The 22,099-nt window shown below is 36.6% G+C and overlaps 1 protein-coding gene across 1 annotated transcript in view; it reads right to left on the minus strand.

Annotated features, from left to right (window-relative positions):
* The window catches only part of LOC146136128 (protein unc-13 homolog B-like), a 30,957-nt gene that overhangs the window by 2,558 nt on the left and 6,300 nt on the right, over positions 1-22,099 (minus strand). The window contains exons 15-37 of the mRNA XM_083395195.1: positions 21,767-21,911; positions 21,006-21,126; positions 20,641-20,770; positions 19,278-19,396; positions 18,167-18,336; positions 17,371-17,486; positions 16,067-16,227; positions 13,955-14,123; positions 13,118-13,186; positions 12,674-12,763; positions 11,514-11,651; positions 10,593-10,717; positions 9,753-9,965; positions 9,272-9,368; positions 8,109-8,252; positions 6,592-6,747; positions 5,811-5,954; positions 5,175-5,272; positions 4,601-4,724; positions 4,256-4,336; positions 3,840-3,987; positions 2,844-2,939; positions 438-597 (exon numbers count right to left, since the gene is read on the minus strand). Of these exons, the coding sequence (XP_083251321.1) occupies positions 438-597; positions 2,844-2,939; positions 3,840-3,987; positions 4,256-4,336; positions 4,601-4,724; positions 5,175-5,272; positions 5,811-5,954; positions 6,592-6,747; positions 8,109-8,252; positions 9,272-9,368; positions 9,753-9,965; positions 10,593-10,717; positions 11,514-11,651; positions 12,674-12,763; positions 13,118-13,186; positions 13,955-14,123; positions 16,067-16,227; positions 17,371-17,486; positions 18,167-18,336; positions 19,278-19,396; positions 20,641-20,770; positions 21,006-21,126; positions 21,767-21,911 (3,014 nt within the window). The remainder of the gene's footprint in view (positions 1-437; positions 598-2,843; positions 2,940-3,839; positions 3,988-4,255; positions 4,337-4,600; positions 4,725-5,174; positions 5,273-5,810; positions 5,955-6,591; positions 6,748-8,108; positions 8,253-9,271; positions 9,369-9,752; positions 9,966-10,592; positions 10,718-11,513; positions 11,652-12,673; positions 12,764-13,117; positions 13,187-13,954; positions 14,124-16,066; positions 16,228-17,370; positions 17,487-18,166; positions 18,337-19,277; positions 19,397-20,640; positions 20,771-21,005; positions 21,127-21,766; positions 21,912-22,099) is intronic.

A 22,099-nucleotide genomic window follows, 5' to 3' on the forward strand; every position in this document is an offset into this window, starting at 1 on the left:
TATTAAAAAGAACTCACTCCCTTACACAGAGTGAAAACTATTGGTTTTGATCCGATACTGAAGTTGTTATCAGTATACAGGGATTTATTAGTAACACACAGGCTTAGTGGACTCATATCGTATTCAAATAGAATATAACACAATGTTATTGAAACAGAAACCGTATCAGTGTAAGTTGAACATTATCGCCAAACAAAGTAATTCACAATATGAGCTGCTACCTAGACAAGGTAGTAACATCAACTCCGTAAGGACAACTGTAATGCCAAGGCACCATGTGTTCAGTGATCATTGACCGCAAGTAATATAATGTTTACACAAATCAATAGGTACATCAAAATGCGGTTTAGCAAAACACTTACATCAAAATGCGCTTTAGCCAACTCACTGTTAATCTTAACACAGAGTATACTAAAAACACAAGCCATCGAACTTACAATTGAAAGGATTCGTTGTACTTGGGCGACCAGGCGTTGTTCTTACTCTTGGTGGAGAACTTGCGCTTCCTGTTGGTCAGGTTGGGACCGGCTACGTTCACTTCAACAAACGGTCGAAACATGCCGGTGGTCCGCCACACCAGGTTATTAGCGGCGATCACTGAAAGTGTATATTCATTCGTATAGTAGTTTGTCTTTATCGTGGTTTCGAAATAAAAATTTCACACAGACTGTTTGATTTTTCCTCAAATGTTTAAAATTAAAATATATTAGCACAGCGACATATTTAAACTTTTGTATTTATAAATTAAAAAAGATGACATGTATGTTTTGTTGTGTCGCTCCCTACGATCGGCAAAGCAATTTAAATGTACGTGTTTTCACTACGCTTAGCACGGAAGCGTCGCATTTCAGTAAGCTTAAAGCGAAAACATTATAATTGAAATGACAAGATCACTCACTTTATACACGCAAGTAAGCATAAAACACTCCGAAAGCCTGTTTAAGTTGGTTGGTACTTTTTCGGGACGCAGTCAATCCATATTTGTACACTAGGGTTGTTCAAAAAAACACTTTTTTTCTCGAATTCCAATGGGACCCCCTGGAAATGTTATTATGTTAGGTTGTGTTTAAAAACCCCACAAACTAAATCTGAGCACGTTTGGCTCAGTATTGACCGTGCTACGTCAATTTGAAAATTCAGATTTCGGTTAACATTTTTGAAAAAAAAAAATTGATCCTCACCCTTGAACATTTTTTATCATCAGACTTAATTATGCAAATGATGGGCAATCTTGGTAGAAAGCCTGAACACCACATCAAGGACCAAGGTGTTGCCCATAGTTCAGGTTTCCCGTTTTGTTTTACTCATATAAGAAAACCCTGATCTTATAGTAAAGAACTGAATATTGATGTTGTAAATTTAGATATCAATTAAAAATTGCCCTGCTGTCAGCGTGGATTTCCTGAAATCTGGTAGCAATCGTCGTGCGGTTTCTACACACTGGAGAATTAGATTTTGTTCCTCTGGGCCTTTAGTTACTGGTTAGTATTTGCTTGTAACCTTCAATAATTGTTACTCCACGTTCGGCATTATCGTTGACCTTGCTTTTCATCACACTGTAAAGACGTTGGTCACTGGGAAAGGTCAGCCATTTTTCCACTGGAATATTTTAAAATCTGGATGACTTCCATAGTAAAATTTAATCTTTGGAAGAGAACAGATCTATCTCCAACTAAATTAAAAATTTCAGTACTTTCTCAAAGCTGAGAAAACACTGGTTTTAGGAAATAAGGATTTTTTCTCTGATGCGTTGATACGTGCTCAACAATTTATATGAAATTCTTTCTTTTCCACTTCTAAAATTTAATTGAAACATAAAGCAAAAGGAATAAGCACTTCAGTCAGATACCATAAGTGGTGTTTCATGGCTACAGTGGCAGTTCCAGCAATTTCTTGAAGTGGTGGCCCATCTGTATTAATAGAACTTTGCATATTTTCAAAAAGAAAAATGGTTGAACTTTTCCAGTTACCAACGTCTTCACAAAGTGGTAAAAAAAATGTCAACGATGTTGCTGAACACGGAGTTCAAATTATGGAAGATTACAAGAATATACTAATCACACAACAAGAGCAACGGAATGTAATTATCAAGTATGTGGAAACCGCACGGAGATTGCTACCAGATTTCAGGAAATCAACACTGACAGCAGGACAAATCTGGTTCTCTTTTAATTTAGATGTAATATGCACCACATCAATACTCAGTTCTTTACTATAAGATCAAGGTTTTCTTATATGAGTATAACAAAAATATATGCGCAAGACCTTGACGTGGTGTTCTGGCTGTTTACCAAATTGCCAATCAGCTGCGTAATTAAGCCTTATGATCAACCAACAGTGGTTTCTAGACTATAGCGAAGGAGTATATTGGCAACAAATTCTGTCAACTCATGAAAAGATATTTTTAGTTTTAAAATGATGTAGATTCAGTACACATGACATCAAATCAAGTGCTTTAGTATTCACACAATTATATCAATTACTTATCTAAAGTTCATGAAAGCATGCTAAAAAATCCATTTTTCGTATAAAACAACCTAACAAATGTTGTAACAATTCTAGGGGGTCCCGACTGAAATTCGAGAAAAAAGTGTTTTTTTGAACAACCCTATTGTACACAGTACCTCCGTCGAATACGCCGCACCTTAGTTTAGAATATAGGAATACGATATATGTTGTGCTTACTTTTATCGTGGTAAGATGACACTCTAAATAATTTGCATATTATACCAAGTGGTTTCGTACCATTTGGTGCGCGCATGATTGATGGTGGCAGTAAAACACCTCGCAGAAAGCAAAACGTTCGAAACAGCAAACCGCAATACGAACACCGAGTCACACACCTTTAACTGTCACTTTATGTTCTCCTGTTCCTGGGTGCGTGTGTATGTCGACCTGCAGTGAAAGTTCTCCAAACGGTGTGCTCGCGTGATCTTTATCTAATGGAAAACACCGAAGCTTAATGTTGTTCCCAAGCAAATTTTTAGAAGAGTGCTTTGTTATAATAACGCTTGGCATTCGTTATTCAAAATTCCAATTTACTGTTTTTTTAGGTATTTTAATGGTACAATCACCCTTGAGTTTAAGCAAAAGCTTACCTTACCTGACTACATATACTTCAAGACAAATCTCTATCACGTTTTTAAATTTCTCAAATACTACCACTATGGCCAGACCCTGCAATACGAGAGTAACGCACATTATATTGAAGACCATACCACAGTAGGTAGGATGATACAGTAGTGAGAATGTAGTTTTTCAGGCGAGTGTAGTTTAAATGGTTCGAATCTGACTATTTTTGGACATGTTAAAACACAAAACTACATCTAGGCAGCACACTTGGGCAACTAGATTTATTTCAGCTGTTTAAAATTAGATAAGAATTAAAATTGGAATTTAAACTAAAATTACATTTGATTATTCACAATCGATTTCTTTTAAATCAAGAAGTATTCTAATAAGGATGTTAACTGTAATTATAAGCGTGCTAACTTTAACGCTTATTTATATAGCATATGCTTTTCAGACTGTGAAAATTACGTTCCAACCAAAGAGGGTAAATTCAAATTCTTTGTTTTGAGACTAAAAAAGCCGTTGGACAAAGCAGCATTTTTGGTAAAATCCGAAATAGATTAGAACTAGAAGTAGAGCGCACAGGCAATTCACAGATTAGATTAGAATTAGAATTAGACGCATTTTGCTCTAATTCATTGAATTAGAAAACTAGAATAGAATTATCTAGTTGTCCAGATCTGCTAGGCAGGATGGGCTAAAGCCCTGAACCTTTAACATAATGTATAATAATAAAAATGTAAATGTTATTAGAACTAAACCCTTACCCTGTTCAGTTTGGCCCGATACAAAGGTCTTGATGAGGGAATCAGTGGCTTGTGTGTAGAGTGACAAGGCGTACTTCAACGACTGCAGTTCCTCGTTCTTTTCTAGGTAGTTTTTCTTAAGTCCGTCGCCGCCGGCGTGGAAGTAAAGCTGCGAGGAAAAATGTAAGCGAATGGTCATAAAAATATACGCTCCAAATAACGTGTGCTAATGAGGAATAAGAGACGCCATGCGATATCTTTATTGCCCTGTGAATAGTTAGGAAAGAAGAGAGATGTAGGCAAAATAGCATATGTTAGAAAGCCTTTGAAAAACGTTACGTATCTTGGTGTTAATGTAACAATCGAGCTGCAGACCAAACTAGTTTTTGAAAATAATAAAATAGGCAAGTAACCACCCTGTTCTAATTATATTTTACCTTAATGGAATCCAAGACAGCACCGAGTATTGTACATTGCTGGGGAGTCAAGTTTTTGTTAACATCGTCGCGACTCAAGTCCTGGAGGAAACAAAAATGAGAATGTAATGTAAACAATAAATTCACTTTCTATTAAAAAAGGATAGCTCCAATGACTTTTTTTACACGTAGGGTTTTGCCCAGTCGTATGTTAATAAAATAACTTAAAAACACACAGCCTCAGCTTCATTTCATTTTGAGTAACTATTATATTAGGCGAACGAAAAACTCAGTTCTTATACTCGTTAGGACGTAAAAAGCGTGGATAAAAGAAAACACAAATTTGCAGAAAATTTAGCTTCTTACCATGAACTCGGTCTGTGGCGGCAAAACGACTTCCTTCTCGAGCGATCTGACGATAATCTTCCAGAGTTCTTTAAGAACGCGCTTCAGGATCGATTTCTCACAGGTCTTTGCGAACATCTCGAGGCTACAAGCGAGGTAGAAGGAAATTGTCAAAAGAATAAATGCTATGCGAAGGCATTTTGATCAAAGTCGTACCAAGGTATAGGTAATGATGCCTTAATGGCAAATTCTGTTGCAATTTCAGAAAATATACTTTGTTCGAAACCACTTTCTATCAACATTAGGTTTGTACCTGGCGTCGCACAGAGAAAGGGCTACAAAATATGAAAATAGGTAATATTATGTGTTCACTGTGACAACGTCAACATTTGCGCTGTGGAAAATGTCCAATTAGAAAAGAAATTTTAAGCCACGGTAACGCTCACAAAAATTATTCAACTTTTAGGCAAACGTACGAAACCATTACTATGTTAACTTTTAGGCAAACGTACTAACCATACTAAGGCAGCTATTTCATCAAATTCTTAACCAACTACAGTTTTTGTTCACCAGGCGTTAGATATATTACACCCACCTTTCATTTAGCAGGTCCATGAGCGGTCTTAGCACTTCGTCCACTTGGTTGGACAAGGCCGTGTTGGCGTTACGAGACTTCGGGTTCGATTTGGTGACCTGGAACGGCAACGTGTTATAGTAATGACGACACTTTTCCATTTTAAACGAACAAGGAAAATTATCAAGCATAGACTTTAAACCCAATCGTATAACTCATGCCTCTACATGTCGTGGTAACACAGTATAGTTTCTTACCAATAGATAACAGCGTTTTTTGGAGTAGTAGTTTTTGAATATAAAACATATTTTTTGTAATAAACATACGTTAAGTGTATATATTTTCACAAATATTACGGGGGCCTTTTAACATTTGGAAATTTGCGGTATAGTGTACTGCACACGAAACATTATTTGAAATCGACTTAAAAAGGCTTTACGCTTTACAAGTTTTCAAAATGCTATGCAGAGATCAATAAAAACTGCAAATTAGTTACATGCTTGGTTTTCCTGTCATACCGTCAGAAAAAACTATCAATTTGTTCATCACAGATTAAACATACAACTCCATAACCTTGCTTTGAACACACTGTAAGGTTTGTTTATTTTGCACTTTAATCATAAATCGTTTCGCTGAGTCAAGAAACTGCGTACTGACCTTGAGGAGAAGGTCACTCATGGCGTGAGCGCTCCTCTTAATCCGCTCCTCAAAGCTAAGTCCGAAAACAGATCCGAGCTGATCCAGGTGGAGGTTCAACTTCTTTTGGATCTCTTTCAACACGTCACTGGAGGTGGGATCCAACTGGAGTACAAATGACAAATCACTTGGTTATGCGCGTGAAACCAAAATGTGCGTCAATAAGAGGTTTAAAAAGTTCTGTCCTTAAAGGGTGGTAATTGAGGATTAGATTGATAGTGTTAAGTATGGTAATGTCCTTAGGGTATGTTATATCAAAACACCTATGAAAAATTCGACTGAAAAATTATGAATGTTGGCCATGAAAGTGGTATATAGCAAAAACAAAAAAACTACATTAGAGGGTTGACAAAACTAGATTACTTTGTTGTAAAATAAAATAAAATATCAAATTGTGACTTAGTTATTAAGAATGTCCAGTAATATCAAAATAAAAATTTCGAAAAAAATACAAACGTTAAACAAGCGGGCGAAATTGGCAGAAAAAGTTGACGTCCTACAGGAAATTATCATGCAACAGTAGACGTTTAAAAGTGTTTTATCACTTTGGTGGGTAGAAAACTAATTACAGAAAATAAAAGTACAAAACAAAAAATTAAATTGTTTATCAAAAACGGGTGAAAGATATCAAAATGGATCACTGAAAAAATACTTTAAGAGTGCGAAACGGACAATGGTAATAAACAAGAGCATCGGTTTTTAGAGAAGTAGGAAGCGCTTTAGACAGCGATGATATTATCACCTGCTCTCCTCCCATGGCTTGGAACATCTTCTCCAGCTGCACCCGGAGCTGTTGGATGTTGTTCATCAGGATGCATCCAACCTTCTCCTTGCGGCAAAGACGGGGGAAGTCCCTGGAGACTATGGCCATGTACTCGTTCAGCACACGCTCAATTGTCTAATCAGAAAAGCAAAAAAGTGGTTTGAAATGAATTGTGTGATACTTCGGATTTTGTGAACAGGACACATCCTCTACGGAAGTGATTCTCAACCGCCGGTCCACGTCAACTTTTCTGCCTGTCCGCCATATATTACAATTTTATATCTCAATTGCAAAATGCAAGATGTGGAAGGCTTGTTCATCAAATTACAACTTCCCCAGTTCCTTAATTTTCAGCATTGTGACGTAAAATAAGTTAATGGTCTACTTTGGACATTATGTACGCCGTTTTACTCACCTGCATAGGGTACAGCTCATTTAAGTCTTAAACTATAACACGAGTTGTACGTGAACAACTTCAATATATATCAAAAATACAGCAGTAAATTGCTCATTAAAACAAAGTTTCCATTCTTTTATTTTAAGTTGCATAATTTTGTCGTAATTACATTTTGGGCTGTTTTGGTTTTTAAGGGTCCACCGGTCCAGAAAATTTATGTTGAAAGTTTATCGCTAAAAAAAGTTTGAGAACCACTGCTGTACGGCAAACCTTTTAGTCAAAAGGAAAAAAAACTTGCTTTGAGCCCCAGAGTGGCATGTCGAAAAAGTTTTCACGAAGCATTAATAGCTGCGGCCATAGACACTTTTAAAATGGTAAGTTAGGTCACTTATTCGTTTGCAAAGTTGTAAAGATTTTATCTATTGCAGTCGCACATTTTTGTCAAACTTCGTAATGAATGGTCATAAACAAGTTTAATGTAGTCGTAAAATATTCAGTTTTGAGTCAATTAATGATACCTGAACATTAAAAGAAATGTATTCTCAAATCGTTTTAGGAACTAAGAATATTTCATTCAAAACTATATTTGCGATTTGACAAACTGGAATGCGCTTTCCCAAAATTCGCTTAGAAAGCCATCTACGTTCAAAATGTTCGAGGAAGAAGTTTTACAGGTTATAGTTGCATCGGAACCATGAATAATTAATAAACTTTTAATGAGGGTCTGACTTTGGTATCGAGTCTACTACCCAAGACCATCCAAGATCAATTGAATGAACTTTAAATTGAGGCTAGAGGCTTTTATTGTCATGCGGGGAAGCAATATTCCTCTAACAAAGAAAACACCACAGTACCAACGTCTTGTATGCACGTAAGATATAATTGCATACAAACTAACTGGTAATTCCTTTACCTATAATGTGACAGACGAATTCTGCTATGATTTCGAAACTGTAGCGTTGTTACACGTTTTGCGTAGTTTAAAAAATGTCGTAATCACAAAAAACACAAACATGGTGAAACAAATGTTGGGTGTTTCAAACGAAAGTTAAAAAAAAAACAATAGAAATCTGTCAAGGGTTGAAACGGACCAACTGACCTTGGAAAACTTGCGCATGTACTTTGCTAGCACAGGTGGCTCAGGAGACTCAAGTTTCTTGATAATGTCGAAACTTTGGTTGAGTTGAGTGAAGACGTCGACCACGGAACAAGAGAAGAGAGCGTGCTCGGAACTTTGTTGGAACTATAAAAGTAAATATTGCACCGGATAATTTTTTGACGAGGTGTACAAACAAAAAAGACAACCTGTCAACTCAATAGGTGGATTTACATTACAATAAAGAGGTTTCTGTTAAAACATTTATACTTCAGAAATGTTGTTTTTCCTGCTTACATGGTGTCAAACTATTAAGAGTCGGCCACTTTTGTAAAGCTGTTAAATATTAATATTGTTATACGAATTATTAGAGACTGTTGTCACAAAAGTAATAATTTTGAACAATTGTTGTTTGAAAGAAATATTTCAATAAATTGCAAAGCCAAAAAGGTCGAGTAAATCGACAGCATCTTGATTAAGACGTTTCGATACGAGCTTGTATCATCTTCAGTTAATGTGACTGAAAACCGATTCAAGTATCACTTATAAGAGATGGGTCGCAATTGTTATCAGTCTGAGTTTCAAAAGTTGGGCCATTATTTAGCACCTTCAGGCGTTGAACAAGTACAGCGGTGTTGATAAGGTGTCGACGTTTAGTTCGGGGCTGCAGTCTTCGACCTTTTTGGCTTTGCAATTTATTATCAAGCTACATTACAGATCCGTGCATAGTGTACCCAAATATTTCAATCCTTTTTAATCGCACAAATTGTTACTTGTTGATTTATAAGGAATCTGTTTTACATGTAACGTCAGTATCCTGATGAAGACGTTCTGTATAGCACGTCGAAACGTAGATCTATTATATATTCTGCTGGAAGAGCAACACTCTGTTATACATTATGCCTGGCAGCAATAGCTTATTTCATTTCAATCCTTGTTTAAAAAAGCCGTTTTGACATTTCGAAAAGCAATTGATTAAAAAAAATTGTTGTTTAAAAGAAAGTTAGAATTAGGATATTGGACTTTAAGTTTTGTTAAACACATCGCTAATAGCCTGTGGTACAGAAAGAAATTTTTGGTTCAGCAGCGATATACCAGAAACACGAAATGTTGCGATTTCTTTCTAAATTTTATTATCACAACTTTCTATGAACACTGTGTCAAACCTCATCCCTCTTGTCTCTTTCATAAGCTCCCTTGAGAAAATCAAGGGACAACTTTTCATTCTCGTCCAACCAATCCAACGTGAAAGGCTCGAACCACCTTAAAAAGGACATCAATATAAAAACAAAAAACAGTTAATAACATTTTTTTACAAAGATAACTCAGATAACTTTGGACACCACCTTGTCACTTTATTGTATTTTTGTGAATGTCCAGTTGGGTCAAAACTTAAGGTCGAATATTTTGGAAAATAGAAATTTAGTTTGGCTGCAAGTTTAAATTATCACGGAAAGCAGATAACCAATATAATATAAAAACAAACCGACAAAAAATAGATGCAAATCTTGCTCTTTTTTATTTACGTTCAATTTTGTAGTTAATTTTGCAACAAAAGGAAGCAGACACATAACGTTGGCAAAATTGTTGAGAAAAAATGAACTGATCAATCTTCCAAAAAAGGCAATGTTATTTGTGTCGACTTACGACGAGTACTCGGGTACCACGGTGAGGTTGGAGCCGAGTGAGGCGACGTACTCCTTGTAGAGCCACTTAACCTTGAACTGCAGGTTCATGTAGTCGGTGCTCTTGCAGAGGCGGTGCTGGGCGTGCTCGATAAGCGCCGAGCGGAGGTCCTCCGAGAAGAGGTGCCACATTTCGTGTGCGCTCACCTGGCCCACGTTCAGCTCGTTCGGGAACCTTCGATGGAATTCGGCGCAGTTTTAGGATTTGCCATTTGCACGGGTCTTGCGAGGCGAGTTTATACGGCTGGGTTAGCAGCAAAGGTTTTTTTTAATTATTTTATTAAGACAGGCAAACCGAAAATCCTTTTTTAAAGTCGAGAGCGGAATACATATTAGAAAAATCCTTTTTTAAAGTCAAGAGCGGAGTGACAAATACATATTTTCCTGAAATTGAGACAAATAAATATAATTTAAAAAGTTAAAACAGAAAAAAAAAACTTTTGTTGGAAGCACAGTAAAAAAAATGTTTATGGCAAACGAAATATTTATATGATTTGTAAGGTGCAAATTAGCGAGACGAGTTATTTAAACCGTGATTTGCCTGTACTATGTTTTTCGGAATCACTGCTCCGACTTTAGCCCAGGATAGTTCACCGTTTACAGAGTTGTAATGATATGGTGATTTGGGAGTAAATCTCTGACGCTCGCCAACAAATGAAAAGTAAATGATAAGAATAAAATGCCGGTAATGAGGTTAACAGCTGCGATTTGGGTATCTACATTTCTTGTAAACTTATTCTGTGTAACTCTTCAACAAATATAACGCCAAACTGATTGCTGTTTAAAGTTTCTATTCACTGACTGGTTGAGAAAGTTGGCGTAGACGTTCTTGTCTTCCTCGATCACAGACACCATGAGAGTTATCAGCTTCGGCCAGAACTCCAGGTTATCGATCTTGGGGCCTCCTCCTTCCTCCGCAGTTTCGTTCTAAAAAAAACGTTACGGATGATATGCGAAAAATATATTCGCTTTCATCCACCTTTTCAAGCAAACTTGGAAACAAGCCATATGCTGTGTTGTTTCACTGGTTTAGCAGAACTAAACTATCGTAACAAACATTGTGTTTTATTGTATCTTGTATATCCGGGTGTGATTTTGTGAATCAATTCAACGAAGTGTCTCTTTTTAGATGTGGCTTTTAGTTTGAGTTAACTGTTGTTGCGCTTTGGGTGCGAATGGCAAGGTAATGCCACTTAACACTTACTTCGGTATTATGACAAAAAAGCAGTACAAAACATTTTGGCAGCGTGGTCTTAAACAAATTGACCTTGACCAAACAAAGGCTTTGTTCGAAAAACATCATCAACTTCGCTTTTAATTTTAAGGGCCCATTTGTAACTATATGCCGCATGTTCTTGGTTAATTCAGCATAAAAGTCATTCTAGAGTTGAGTGTCAATGCATTTGGTTATTTTGCCTTTGATTTCAATTAAAATGCGCCTGTTTTAAACCAGTGTGGCTAATCGACAACAAACCAATCTAACATTTCAGTCTGTGTTTTTTATTCAGCATAACGAACTGCCCGGCAGACTAAGCCTTGGGATAAATTCTCCTCTCCTAATTTAAAAGGCGTCGTTTTAAAAGCCTGTGCTGTAAAAGCGTAATAATGTCACAGCAGTAAAGGAACGTCGCTCGTTTATGTCACAGAAAGCGTGTCTGCATTAGCTGCCAGGCGGACACGCGTCAAAAGCGTCGAATCGATCAAACCAAATTAAAGTGGAAACCTGCTTCTCGGAGTGGTATTCCCGATGGAAGATCTCCGAGCAATTGTTGAAGATGTACATGTAGGTGGAACGGATGCAGGCGCGACAGCAATCCTTCACCACTTGACTGGCTCGCGGCGGGTTCTGCAGCTCTTGAACCTTGGTTGTACAACACGGTTGGGATTTTTTTTTATAATTGCACGCGAGTAGAGCAGTGCTTTTTAAAATTGTTGGTTATAGTTGCACCTATTGAGTTAACCTACGTTTTAGCGGGCAGTTTTGATAATTATATTAGATACTGTCTTAAGAACTTGACGGCAAAAAAAAATATTAACTATTTAAAAAATTTGAACGGACAGTTATATGTAAATTATCTAAAATTAACAAAATTATCACGCATTTCTTGTGTTGTTTTGTTATAAAATAATCGAAGCTTATGGTCAATGAAAAAAGCTTTTAGTCGTGGTTTAAAGTGGTTTAGTAATTATAGGTGCTATCAGCAATAGCCTACTTTCCAATTACCAAACATATGTAGATTAGCTGTCAACGTATGTATATCAATTTTTTTTAAACACTTATGCTTTATTACCCTAAGTTACTCAACTGGACCATATTGATTGAATTGTAATAGATATCAGAACATTTTATTGTGCTACATGTATAAATTGTTAGTTTGGGGATTCAATAAAATCCCAGTATAAAAAGCGACTAACGTCGTTTGCAATGAGTTAATTTTAACAACAATCAGAAAGAGATTGTCCTTTTTTAGTACAACAAGAATTTTTATGAAAAGCATTTTGAAAAAATTTATGAAACCATTTTGAAAAGGCTGGTTCGAATTGCGAATGGAAAGGGCATCATGCTTAATCACAGCTTCGACGTGCCCCGTTAAATATTTTACGTCCCAGCTTGTTACGATCATGACTTTCGCTGATGCGGAAAACACACGTGGCTTCGATCCGAGGTTGTTAATAACAAGCGTCACAAAGTATGAGTTACTGACGGCACAAAGAACGTGCCACTGACGTCACAAAGTACGAGCTACTATACGCTAGAGACTTATAAAATCCCCGCGGTAAATTTTGTTCTACGGCTTCCACGATAAAGACAGCGCTGATCCTTCTGACGTCATGTTCGGTTATTTACAAAACTAAATCCGGTGGTTTGACGTGGGGAATTACCTTCATTCTGAAGAAGGTGATGCTCGTGAGGAGATCGACCGTCGACTTTAGATCGCAAAGCTTGTCCGAATTGGACGCGGGAAAGTGTTTCTGTGGTAACCGGAAGTAATAAAAAAACATAAACTAAACACCACGTTAACCGATGACTACTTCAAAGTTTTTTTTAGATGCGTGGTTTTTAGTAAAACCTTCTCTCAATAATCGTCTTTCCTTTGCGTGATTGTTGTGTGTTTTACTTTTTTATTATCATTAAATTATACATTTAATTTTTTTAACTTTTAAACAAAAGGCTGTAGAATAGATGAAACACATTTTAATTAAATAAACGATCACTTTTATAAATTATTGTTACTGATAAGAGTGTGGTTCAACTCACAAAATAAACTTTCATTGTGAGTTACAAGGCGATGTCACATAAAGACAGAAATATTCTTGGTTACTTACCCTATACATTGAAAGATCGATTCGAATCGAGTTGTGCAGTTGGTCCAATAACTTCACAAATCTTTCCGTCTGAATCACAATCAAAGGCACATAAATAATTAATTTAGAAAGGGCGTGGTTGGTCAAACAGCCGTTGGCCTCAAATTAACTAAACTAGTGACCTTGTCGCAAAACTTAGGCAAGTAATTACGTAACTTTCTTGCTTTACACATATTTATTGTTAAATGTGTTCTCATGGCATGTTTTCTAATTTAACATATATAGGTTATGTATAATTTGTTCAAAGAAGTTCTTTCGTATACATGACAAACCCCAAGTATATCCTACTGTAAAAATAGAGTATGTCGTGTATGACGTTTATGCCCAATATCTTTACAGATCAATTTTGTTTTATAAGACATAAATTTGAGTCAAATTAATTTAAAGAATCGTGAAAAATAGTTCGTTGTTACCGCGACACTTTTTCAGCTATGTCGAAATTCGATTTATTGGGTAAACATTAAATCGACCGTATTTAAGTCAATAGGTCGTGCAAACTGCCAGATTTAACAATAAACATTTTTAATAATAAATGTAATACTTGTTCGTTTTTCTAACTATCGTGCACGAAAACTTGCTTCAACAAAGCGGATAGGAGATTGCAATCATGTAAACAAGCAGTCAACAAGCAGACCTAAACCAACATAGTTTTCCGGTCACGTTTTGACAGCGTTACACAGCTGTTATTACTCAAGTCATTGCCTTCGAGTTTATTTTAAACCCTTCCTAAAAAGGTCTGGACATATCGAAAGCCCAAAACAAATCGGTCAAAATAAAAACTAATAACGATGAACCTACGCCGAAATTTGAAGCTGCGAAGCGGTTGCTGGCGGTGGCGTGCGTGTTGGGTGAGGTGTGAGTCGTTGGAGAAGTGTGCGAGTAGTAGGCGTTGATGTTGGCCAGCAGAGCGCTCATCGCTGCCGGCGCCTTGGGGCTTTTGTACTTGGACGACAAGCACGAGAAGTGGCTGCAACAATAGATTACGTCACTGGTAGCGTGGATCGAAGACCAATCGGGGTGCGAAGTTAAACAATGTTACTTTGTGGTAACTGTCATATACTAGGCCAGTGCTTCTCAAACTTTTTTAGTTTTGTTTAACCCTATTATCTATCTCCAGATTATATTCACCCTTGTCTCATGATATAACAAAACTATCTCGACTATATATAACAGCACAAATGACTTGGGTTGTTTCGCAAGCTATCCATTTCTGACAGATTCACCCCCGCAAAAATTGTATTCACCCTGGGGTGAACCATTCACCTGATTAAGAAACACTGTACTAGGCGATTGATCCGATACCGATACCCGATATTTTGGACAGAAAGTATCTTGATCCGATATCAAATGACGTTATTATTATGTTTAAATAGACAAAATAGATAAATTTTACCGTCCAAATGTTATTTTACGCAAGTTATTAGGCCGAATTTTAGCTATAGCGTTAAGAAGTTTAGTTGCTTCCACAGTTGTTAATCAATTTTTATTTTTAACACTTCTTTATTCGGCGTAAATCGCTGCTTTGGATCCTAAATCAGGGATGGGGAACCTTTTCGTCGCGCCGGTCACAAACGCAATCTCAATCCTTGCAAAATACACAAGTGGGAAGTGGTATTGCCTTGGGTTGTTAATAGAAGGTTTTTGGGCGATTTCCAAATTCGGATTCCCACGAAAATTAAGAAACTAAATAGATAACAAATGCTGAAGCATTTTTATAGGATTACAGAAGTTCGGCACAAAGATTTTCAGTATGGTTTAACCAGGGTTTTCAGAATTTTTAGTCTGCGATTTCTTAAATTCCCTAAAATTATCGCCACCTACGCTTTACAGCGATAAACGAAATGCTTTTAGTTTTCTGCTCTTCTGCACGCATTTGTTAAAGTGTAGTTAATCTACTAGGCCTACTGGTCACCCTTAAATAATTTTGCGCGACCCACAGATTGGGCAGCCCTGATTTAAACAGTATAATGCTTTTTAACAATTTTTTTTACATTTATCCTTTCCTGACAATGATTGACAACATTTCGATATTTCACGAAAGGCAATTGGGTCATTAAAAATCTGTGGTTGGTCACTTTGTGACCCGCGGGTCAGTGGTTCGCCATCCCTGACCTAAATCATTGTTAAAACCCCTATTTTAATTGGGTTGAGTACCAAATCACTATCTAACATTGGACATCGGCCGGGATTCGTTATTATGGGACTTCCTAGTGGCAACTCGCTTTGGTGGAAGGTCGTCATTATCGTTTACAAAACGACAGGAAAAAAAATTAAATTAAATTAAAAATTGTGAATTAGGTTTCCTTGAAGATAATTGTAGCAAACAAATATCGATAAGAATAAATCTATCTTTGGACATAGGTGAAACAGATCCATGGTTAACTTAATGTTGTTTTGTTTCTCTCGAAAATGATAAAACCTTAAGAGCTGTTTAGTGTTATACATTACATCAAATTTTGGTAATTCAAACACTGTATTAGCCAGTTAGCCAGTGGTGGCCAATAGGGTGTGAATAAACTTGGATTGCACCACCATTTAAAGATATACTATAGTATGTACTCATATTGACAATTGTTGATAAGTTTGAAAAACATTGCTCTTTGGGTGTACTGTTTTTCAACAAATACACCAAAGGTATAGACATGCCACAAAGGTTGACAAACATTAGAGCAAGCAATATAGTATTAGTTAAGATATAAGGACATTGCCTCTAAGGCTCCAAACAACATGTGCATTTCGTCCGAGCTCATTATGTTACCTGGCTCTTTTGAAATACCAATATTGGGTGTGTAAACTAATGACATGGGCCCAATCCTTTTATAATACACCAGATCAACAACCTAGCTTGCGAAAAGGCGATAACGTGACTTAAACAAACAAAAACGACTTTGAAAAAAGAGCGAATCTTACGTCATAGCTTGGTAGATGGATTCCACGCCGTATCTCATGGCGAACTCCTTGACAATTTCCTGTGCGTTTCCGTCGAAGTAACGCTTCCACGATTCCTCGCCAACCGATTCCGGGATCTTCACTGAGTCGTTGTTCTCTTGGCAGATGTAGTGGAACAGGTTCTAAAATATTGGTGACGTCATGGTTTGGTTATTCCGATGTATTTAGGACTAATTCTGATAAATTTAGGCCTTATTCTGGTGAATTTAGGCCTTATTCTAATGAATTTAGGCCTTATTCAGACCATTTTGATCTTATTCTGTACTGGATATTACACGCGTATTTGGCGGTATTATGTCGTTGGTCTTAATACTATGGTTTTATAGATTTGTCTGCTTTGGGTATTGTTGCTTTTGGGGTCTTATTATGTGTTCCCCTGTACACCATTGTGGGTAAATTTATCGAAATCGTGACTCGACAATGCACACACCTTCGGAATTATGCCAGGCATAGATAACAGTAACACAGTGTTCGTACTTCAAAAGTGAGGTCTGGTGAGTGAATATTATTTTGTGTGAAAGCAATTTATTTAGAAAACTTTAAATTTATTGATTACGTTTCGCTGTGAGTTTCTTCATCGCAAACTTATTCGATTCTTAGGGTACATTGACCTGGAACTAATTGGATTCGATGAATGGTGCCTACTATTAGAACAACGCCTAAATAGTGTTAGAAGCGCAATAACTAGAAATTCGCTGAAATAAATTCACGAAATCATTCATTTGGCGCAATATAATGTCAATTTAAAAACCGCGCTTCGGGTTTGACCGGACAAATGACCCGATGACAAAAGGTCGACGGTTATCTTTAAGCTCAATATGAAAAGTATTGATGAATATTCATCGATTTGCTAAATGACGTACTCGATTGGTACTGATGATGGTGACGTTTAGATGTTTACCTCCTGTACGTTGGACGTTGTGTAAGCACAGATCACAACATAATCGCATACACGTCATATTCATCGATTTCCCAACTAAGCCATATACGGTAGCATTGAAGATCTAGCGCTAAGCCATTGCACCGAAAGAAAACTCACGTAACAACTTAAGATGCATAAATTTAATCTTCGTTAACTTCGTGTTTTTTTTTTAATTTAGGAGCGGGAACACTTATGTTGAAACGCTGACTACATAAAATGGATTTGTTTTACAGTTCAACTGAAGTGTTCACAAGTGGCGCAAAATCACGATATTTTAGGATCGTTGAAAAAATGTCAGTTGTGCTAACGTGCGTGGCATGCTTGGGGTTTCATTGATTCCTACCTCATGTAGACAGGTGTATTGCAGATGGTAGGGCGCAACCTTTTCCTCGCCCTTGATTTCCATGTTAATGTGAAGTCGAATGGCTCCAGACACTGCCGACTTGTCCGTTCGCTTCTCTACGGGAATGCAACGTAACATGGGATAAATTATATGGAAAACTAAATCTTCTTCCCGCCTTGTTTTAGCCCTTAACAATCTTTTGTTTACATAAGAACCGTTTTAAATCAAAATTAAATCATCTTAGGTTCTACGCCAAATGCCGGTTTGGTTTGAACCCTGCTTTTGGGTTTAAATCACTTACAAGCCATCAACTGGCTTTTTTTTACTTGGCGTTGGCAAGGTTCCCACCAGAAGGACTAACTTGACTAAATCCAATCGCTTTTACTTTCAGAGTTGGATTTGCAGTTTGCTTGATTTTTTCATAACAGTTTGGTGCTGCCTTATTTGACTTGTAAAATATTTTATCTTAAACGTGAAAAATTCAGATAATATTGGGTTTAATTTAACGTTAAAGTCGGTGTTTTGCTAATTTGAATCCGGTGACTTACTACTTTAAATCCTCAGACTTGGACAACTACCGATTTAACAGAAGATAAAAACTATTTAGATTTGCAAAATATATTTTATAAAGCTAAACGTGATACCGAAGGACTTTAGCTTGATATTAAAAACTTTGAAGGGTTTAAGTGGGTATAGTTTTAAAATTCAAAAAAAATTATTGACTAAACCGGACTTTGTGACTTAGTTAGGACAAAGAGTATTTTAGAAAAGTTAAAACAGCGGAATCAGTTCTTACCAAGGTTGTACCAGACGTCCATTTCTCCCGACAAGGTTCGCACCTCGATAATGGTCTGGCCGAGAAAGTCGTCCGATTCCCGTTTAAACTGCTGCTTCAACACCGACTTAATGTCGTCGTCCTCGTCCCAAACCCGAACCTTAATCCGGTCGGTCGAGTTGTGGCATTCGCTGGGGTAACATGAAATATTGGTTGGCTGGACAGAAAACCAGCGCTTCCAAAAATTGTAGTCGGGAACTTTTTTTATTTTTTTTAGCACAATTCGCGACCCGATAGGTTTAAAAGTGTTGAACAGATTTTTCTTTCGTTGTTTGCAAGCTTTTTTCGGGCTATATATATATTCTCATGGGTTTCGGTTTTCATTATTGAAAAATACAGGGATGAAACACGCGAGTGAAATTTAGATTCACACGCAACCATAAAAATTCGTTGAGCGACGGCCAGCTTGAAAAGCCCTGCAGTAATCAATCTATATATTAGGATGGTTTTCAGGCTCGAGATAAGTAAATGGCGAGCTCGAACTGTAACGTATGTCGGTGTCCCGATTGGCTGGGACTGCCTCACGTTTTACATACCACAATATTAACTACCTGTAGATCGATTTTTAAAGTTCGGTATCCAATTAACAAATGGGCGAAATTGTTGGATAGAATTATTCGTGTGATTATATTTTATACAAAAACAATCAAATTGTATATTAGAAAAACTAAAAGGTCGTTTTAAAAGTAAAATTAATTTCATAACATTTTCCTCAATTTGAACAGATATTTCGATATAAAAAATATCCATTTTTTGTTTTGGTATATGGCTGTATGTCCTAAATAGTTTTACTTAAAACAGGGCTATTTAAAATTTTATGTTTAACATTAGTATTAGGACACATTGCCCTATTGCATACACAAACATCGTCGAACATGCATAAAGTTATATTTGTAAAATACTTATTTACAAATACATTTAATTAAAACGTTAATTTTCATAAGATTTAAGGTTTAAAACTTTAACGTTCGCCTATACTGCTTTAACGTGGTGCTGGTCGCAGCAAAAGTGTTCATGTTTACAAAAATTATTGCACAGTGAGACAACACATATATTGAATATAGGTTCTCACAAAGAGAAGGTTTCTCCCCAGGAAGGGTTCAGGTCGCCGTAGATGGTTTTGGTTCGCTTCCTGGTCTTACCGACCTGCACTGTGACGTAAGGGTCGCTGGAACCAGTCTTGTCTTTGGCCTGAAACGGGAAATGCATCATCTGACTCGTCTGCCCAGGGATCGAAACTATTTTTTGTGTCAACTAGATAACACTTTATCTCGCAACCCAAACAAAGTTCTGCGCTGACAGTTACAGCGTGTTATATGCTACAGTTTTACGTACTTCACTATAGTGCAAAATTTCAACTTTGCTTTTAATTTATTGAAAAACTACTTATGTTTAAAGTCACTAGAATAGCTTTTGGTTTTATATGATATGTCGAACAGCAGGGTCATGGCCACAGTCGGTTTGGTAAATCGATTATAGGTTGAATATTTTTAATTTAAAAAAAATGTCGCATACAACTCAATTAAGCGTGACAGGGTTTTAAGTTGTAAAAGGTTTATGATCATCATTTTAGAGTAACACCAAGTTATAACGTTAGTAATTGTATAGTAATCTATCGGAGTTTCAAGTTTCAAACCCTGCACTGGGGGAACTTTTTGTCGCAATTCTGATTCAATTGCCCTCTTGCGACTTTGTTTATATTTAATTATACATTATAGTTGCTGTTGCTGTTGCAATATTATAAAATTAAACAGTTGTTGTTGCAATATTATAAAATTAAACAGTTGCTGTTGCAATATTATAAAATAGGCCGGGGGTATTTTGCCACCGAGCAACCTATACTAAGCACACCTTACTGTGCAGTTAACTGAAATTGGTTAAACGCATTAGCATTTAGTTTTCGTATTTCGAAAAATTGTATGCTAACGCATAACAAGTTACCGTATTATACATACTACAATACAAATATTAAATATATTTTCTAATTATACATAGTTTAGTTTGGTCTTTACAACATCAGCACACAGTTTATGGAATTGTGTTAATACTGTAACTGCCTTGGTGCGAATTGTCTAACTCGTGTCTGATGACAGCAAAATAATCTAACAAAGCTAGCAATTTAGATCAGACACATTAACCAGATCTTAAAAGATATATATATATATTTCGCCAACTAAGACATCGTCAATATATCTTAATTCGAATGAATGTGAATGAAGATTCATTCCAATTAAGATATATGTGTCTGACCTGAATTGCTAGCTTTGCTAGATTATTTTGCTGTTACTGATCAGGAATTAAGGTCGACATTTATCTTGCAAGGGTCAAGGTGATTTCTATTATTCACATATTCAGTGCAACACTCGTGTCTGATGTAAAGAAGAAAAAAAACGAAATCCGCTTTGTTTACCTTAAGTATACAACAGGAGTTTTACCTGAAGACCCTGAGCGCTTAAAACTTTGATTGACAACTTGGCAGACCACTTTGACGTTCCATCTAACACGCTCTGCTTTGCGCTTGTCATTAACTTGAAATGCTCAATATCAGTCACGTTAAAAACAGCTCTGCAAATAAAAACGTTTGCTTCGGTAAAATGTTCGGTTAATGGAGCGAGGTCAACAACAACGTATACTTTAATATTTAAGAATAAAATATGTATATAAAGTACAACTAAATATATTTTGACAGTCTTAGTACACGAAAAACTGAAGAATTCATAAAAAGGGTCGTTTTTGGAAATTAATTTGCTCTTTTTAAAAAAATAATTGTTTTCCGGAAGTTAAGACAACAAAAACTCACTGAATCATTGTGAAAAGTTCGGAATTGTTTTTCTCGCGAATTTCCATGAGTTCTTTCATGGCAGTGATGATGTTCTGCGTTTTGTCTTCAGCGCCGTGTTTCGAACTTTTCTCTGCCGCTCCTAACAGTAAAAATTTAAAAAAATTAAAATATGCTTATTTTAAACAGTATTCTAATAAAAATAACCTTTCGCCGAATCATTGACAGAACAGTAATCGTAGATTTAAAGAAACTATACCAAACCGTCTTATTTTTTCCTTGGGCTTTTAAAAGTTGGTTCGTTCTTAAAGATTGTCTTATGTAGAACCACAGATATACTTTAAATCGCTTAGGTGTCACACTTAAGTAAAGATAGAAAATCATGTTAGCCAAAATAGTATAGGAAAAATCACTATTTAGTCATATCCTGGTAATTAAACACAGCATAATATTGCTGCTTTACCAGCAACAACAACTTTCTACTTGTAATGAAATCGCGTTAAATATTGCTTAATATTTGCACAGGGACAAGGGTGTGATATAAGTTTACACTGCCATGTTTATTAGCTATAAAATTCAAGGCTTGTGAGGACCTGGCGTTTTCCATGTCCTGAGCAATGCGGTGAAAATCGACACTTCAAATTGCAGAAAGATCCCAAAAGAACCACAAAAGTTAAAAAGGTGTAAAACAACTTTATTATAAAAAATAAGAGTACTTCAGTTTCGCCCAAAACGGCATAATTAGTTCCGCAGTCCGCTTTTCGATCTGTGTTTCAACTTACTTTGCAGGCAATCGGCGTTGAGCAAGTCTCTGCACTTCTCGTGGCACTTCACTCCGCACTCGGTGCAGCGCAGACCCTGCCGTGCTATTCCCCACAGCAGTCCCTCACACTCGTAGCAGTAGGTGGGCGCGGTGGCCGACCAGATCTATGGACAGCGTATTTTTATTGGTTGGACATTCGAATTTAGGTTTTACAGCACTCGTTGGGCGAAAGACGTTTAACTTAAAAGCCTACACCGACCTCATAACTTTACAATTTTTTAACCCTTTGACGAACCCTTTTGGTGACCACGACCCAATACTTCAGCTGAGGCACCATTTTGGTCACCGCGAG

This window comes from Ascidiella aspersa, chromosome 8, assembly GCF_963924565.1.
Source record: "Ascidiella aspersa chromosome 8, kaAscAspe10.2, whole genome shotgun sequence".
NCBI lineage: Eukaryota > Metazoa > Chordata > Ascidiacea > Phlebobranchia > Ascidiidae > Ascidiella > Ascidiella aspersa.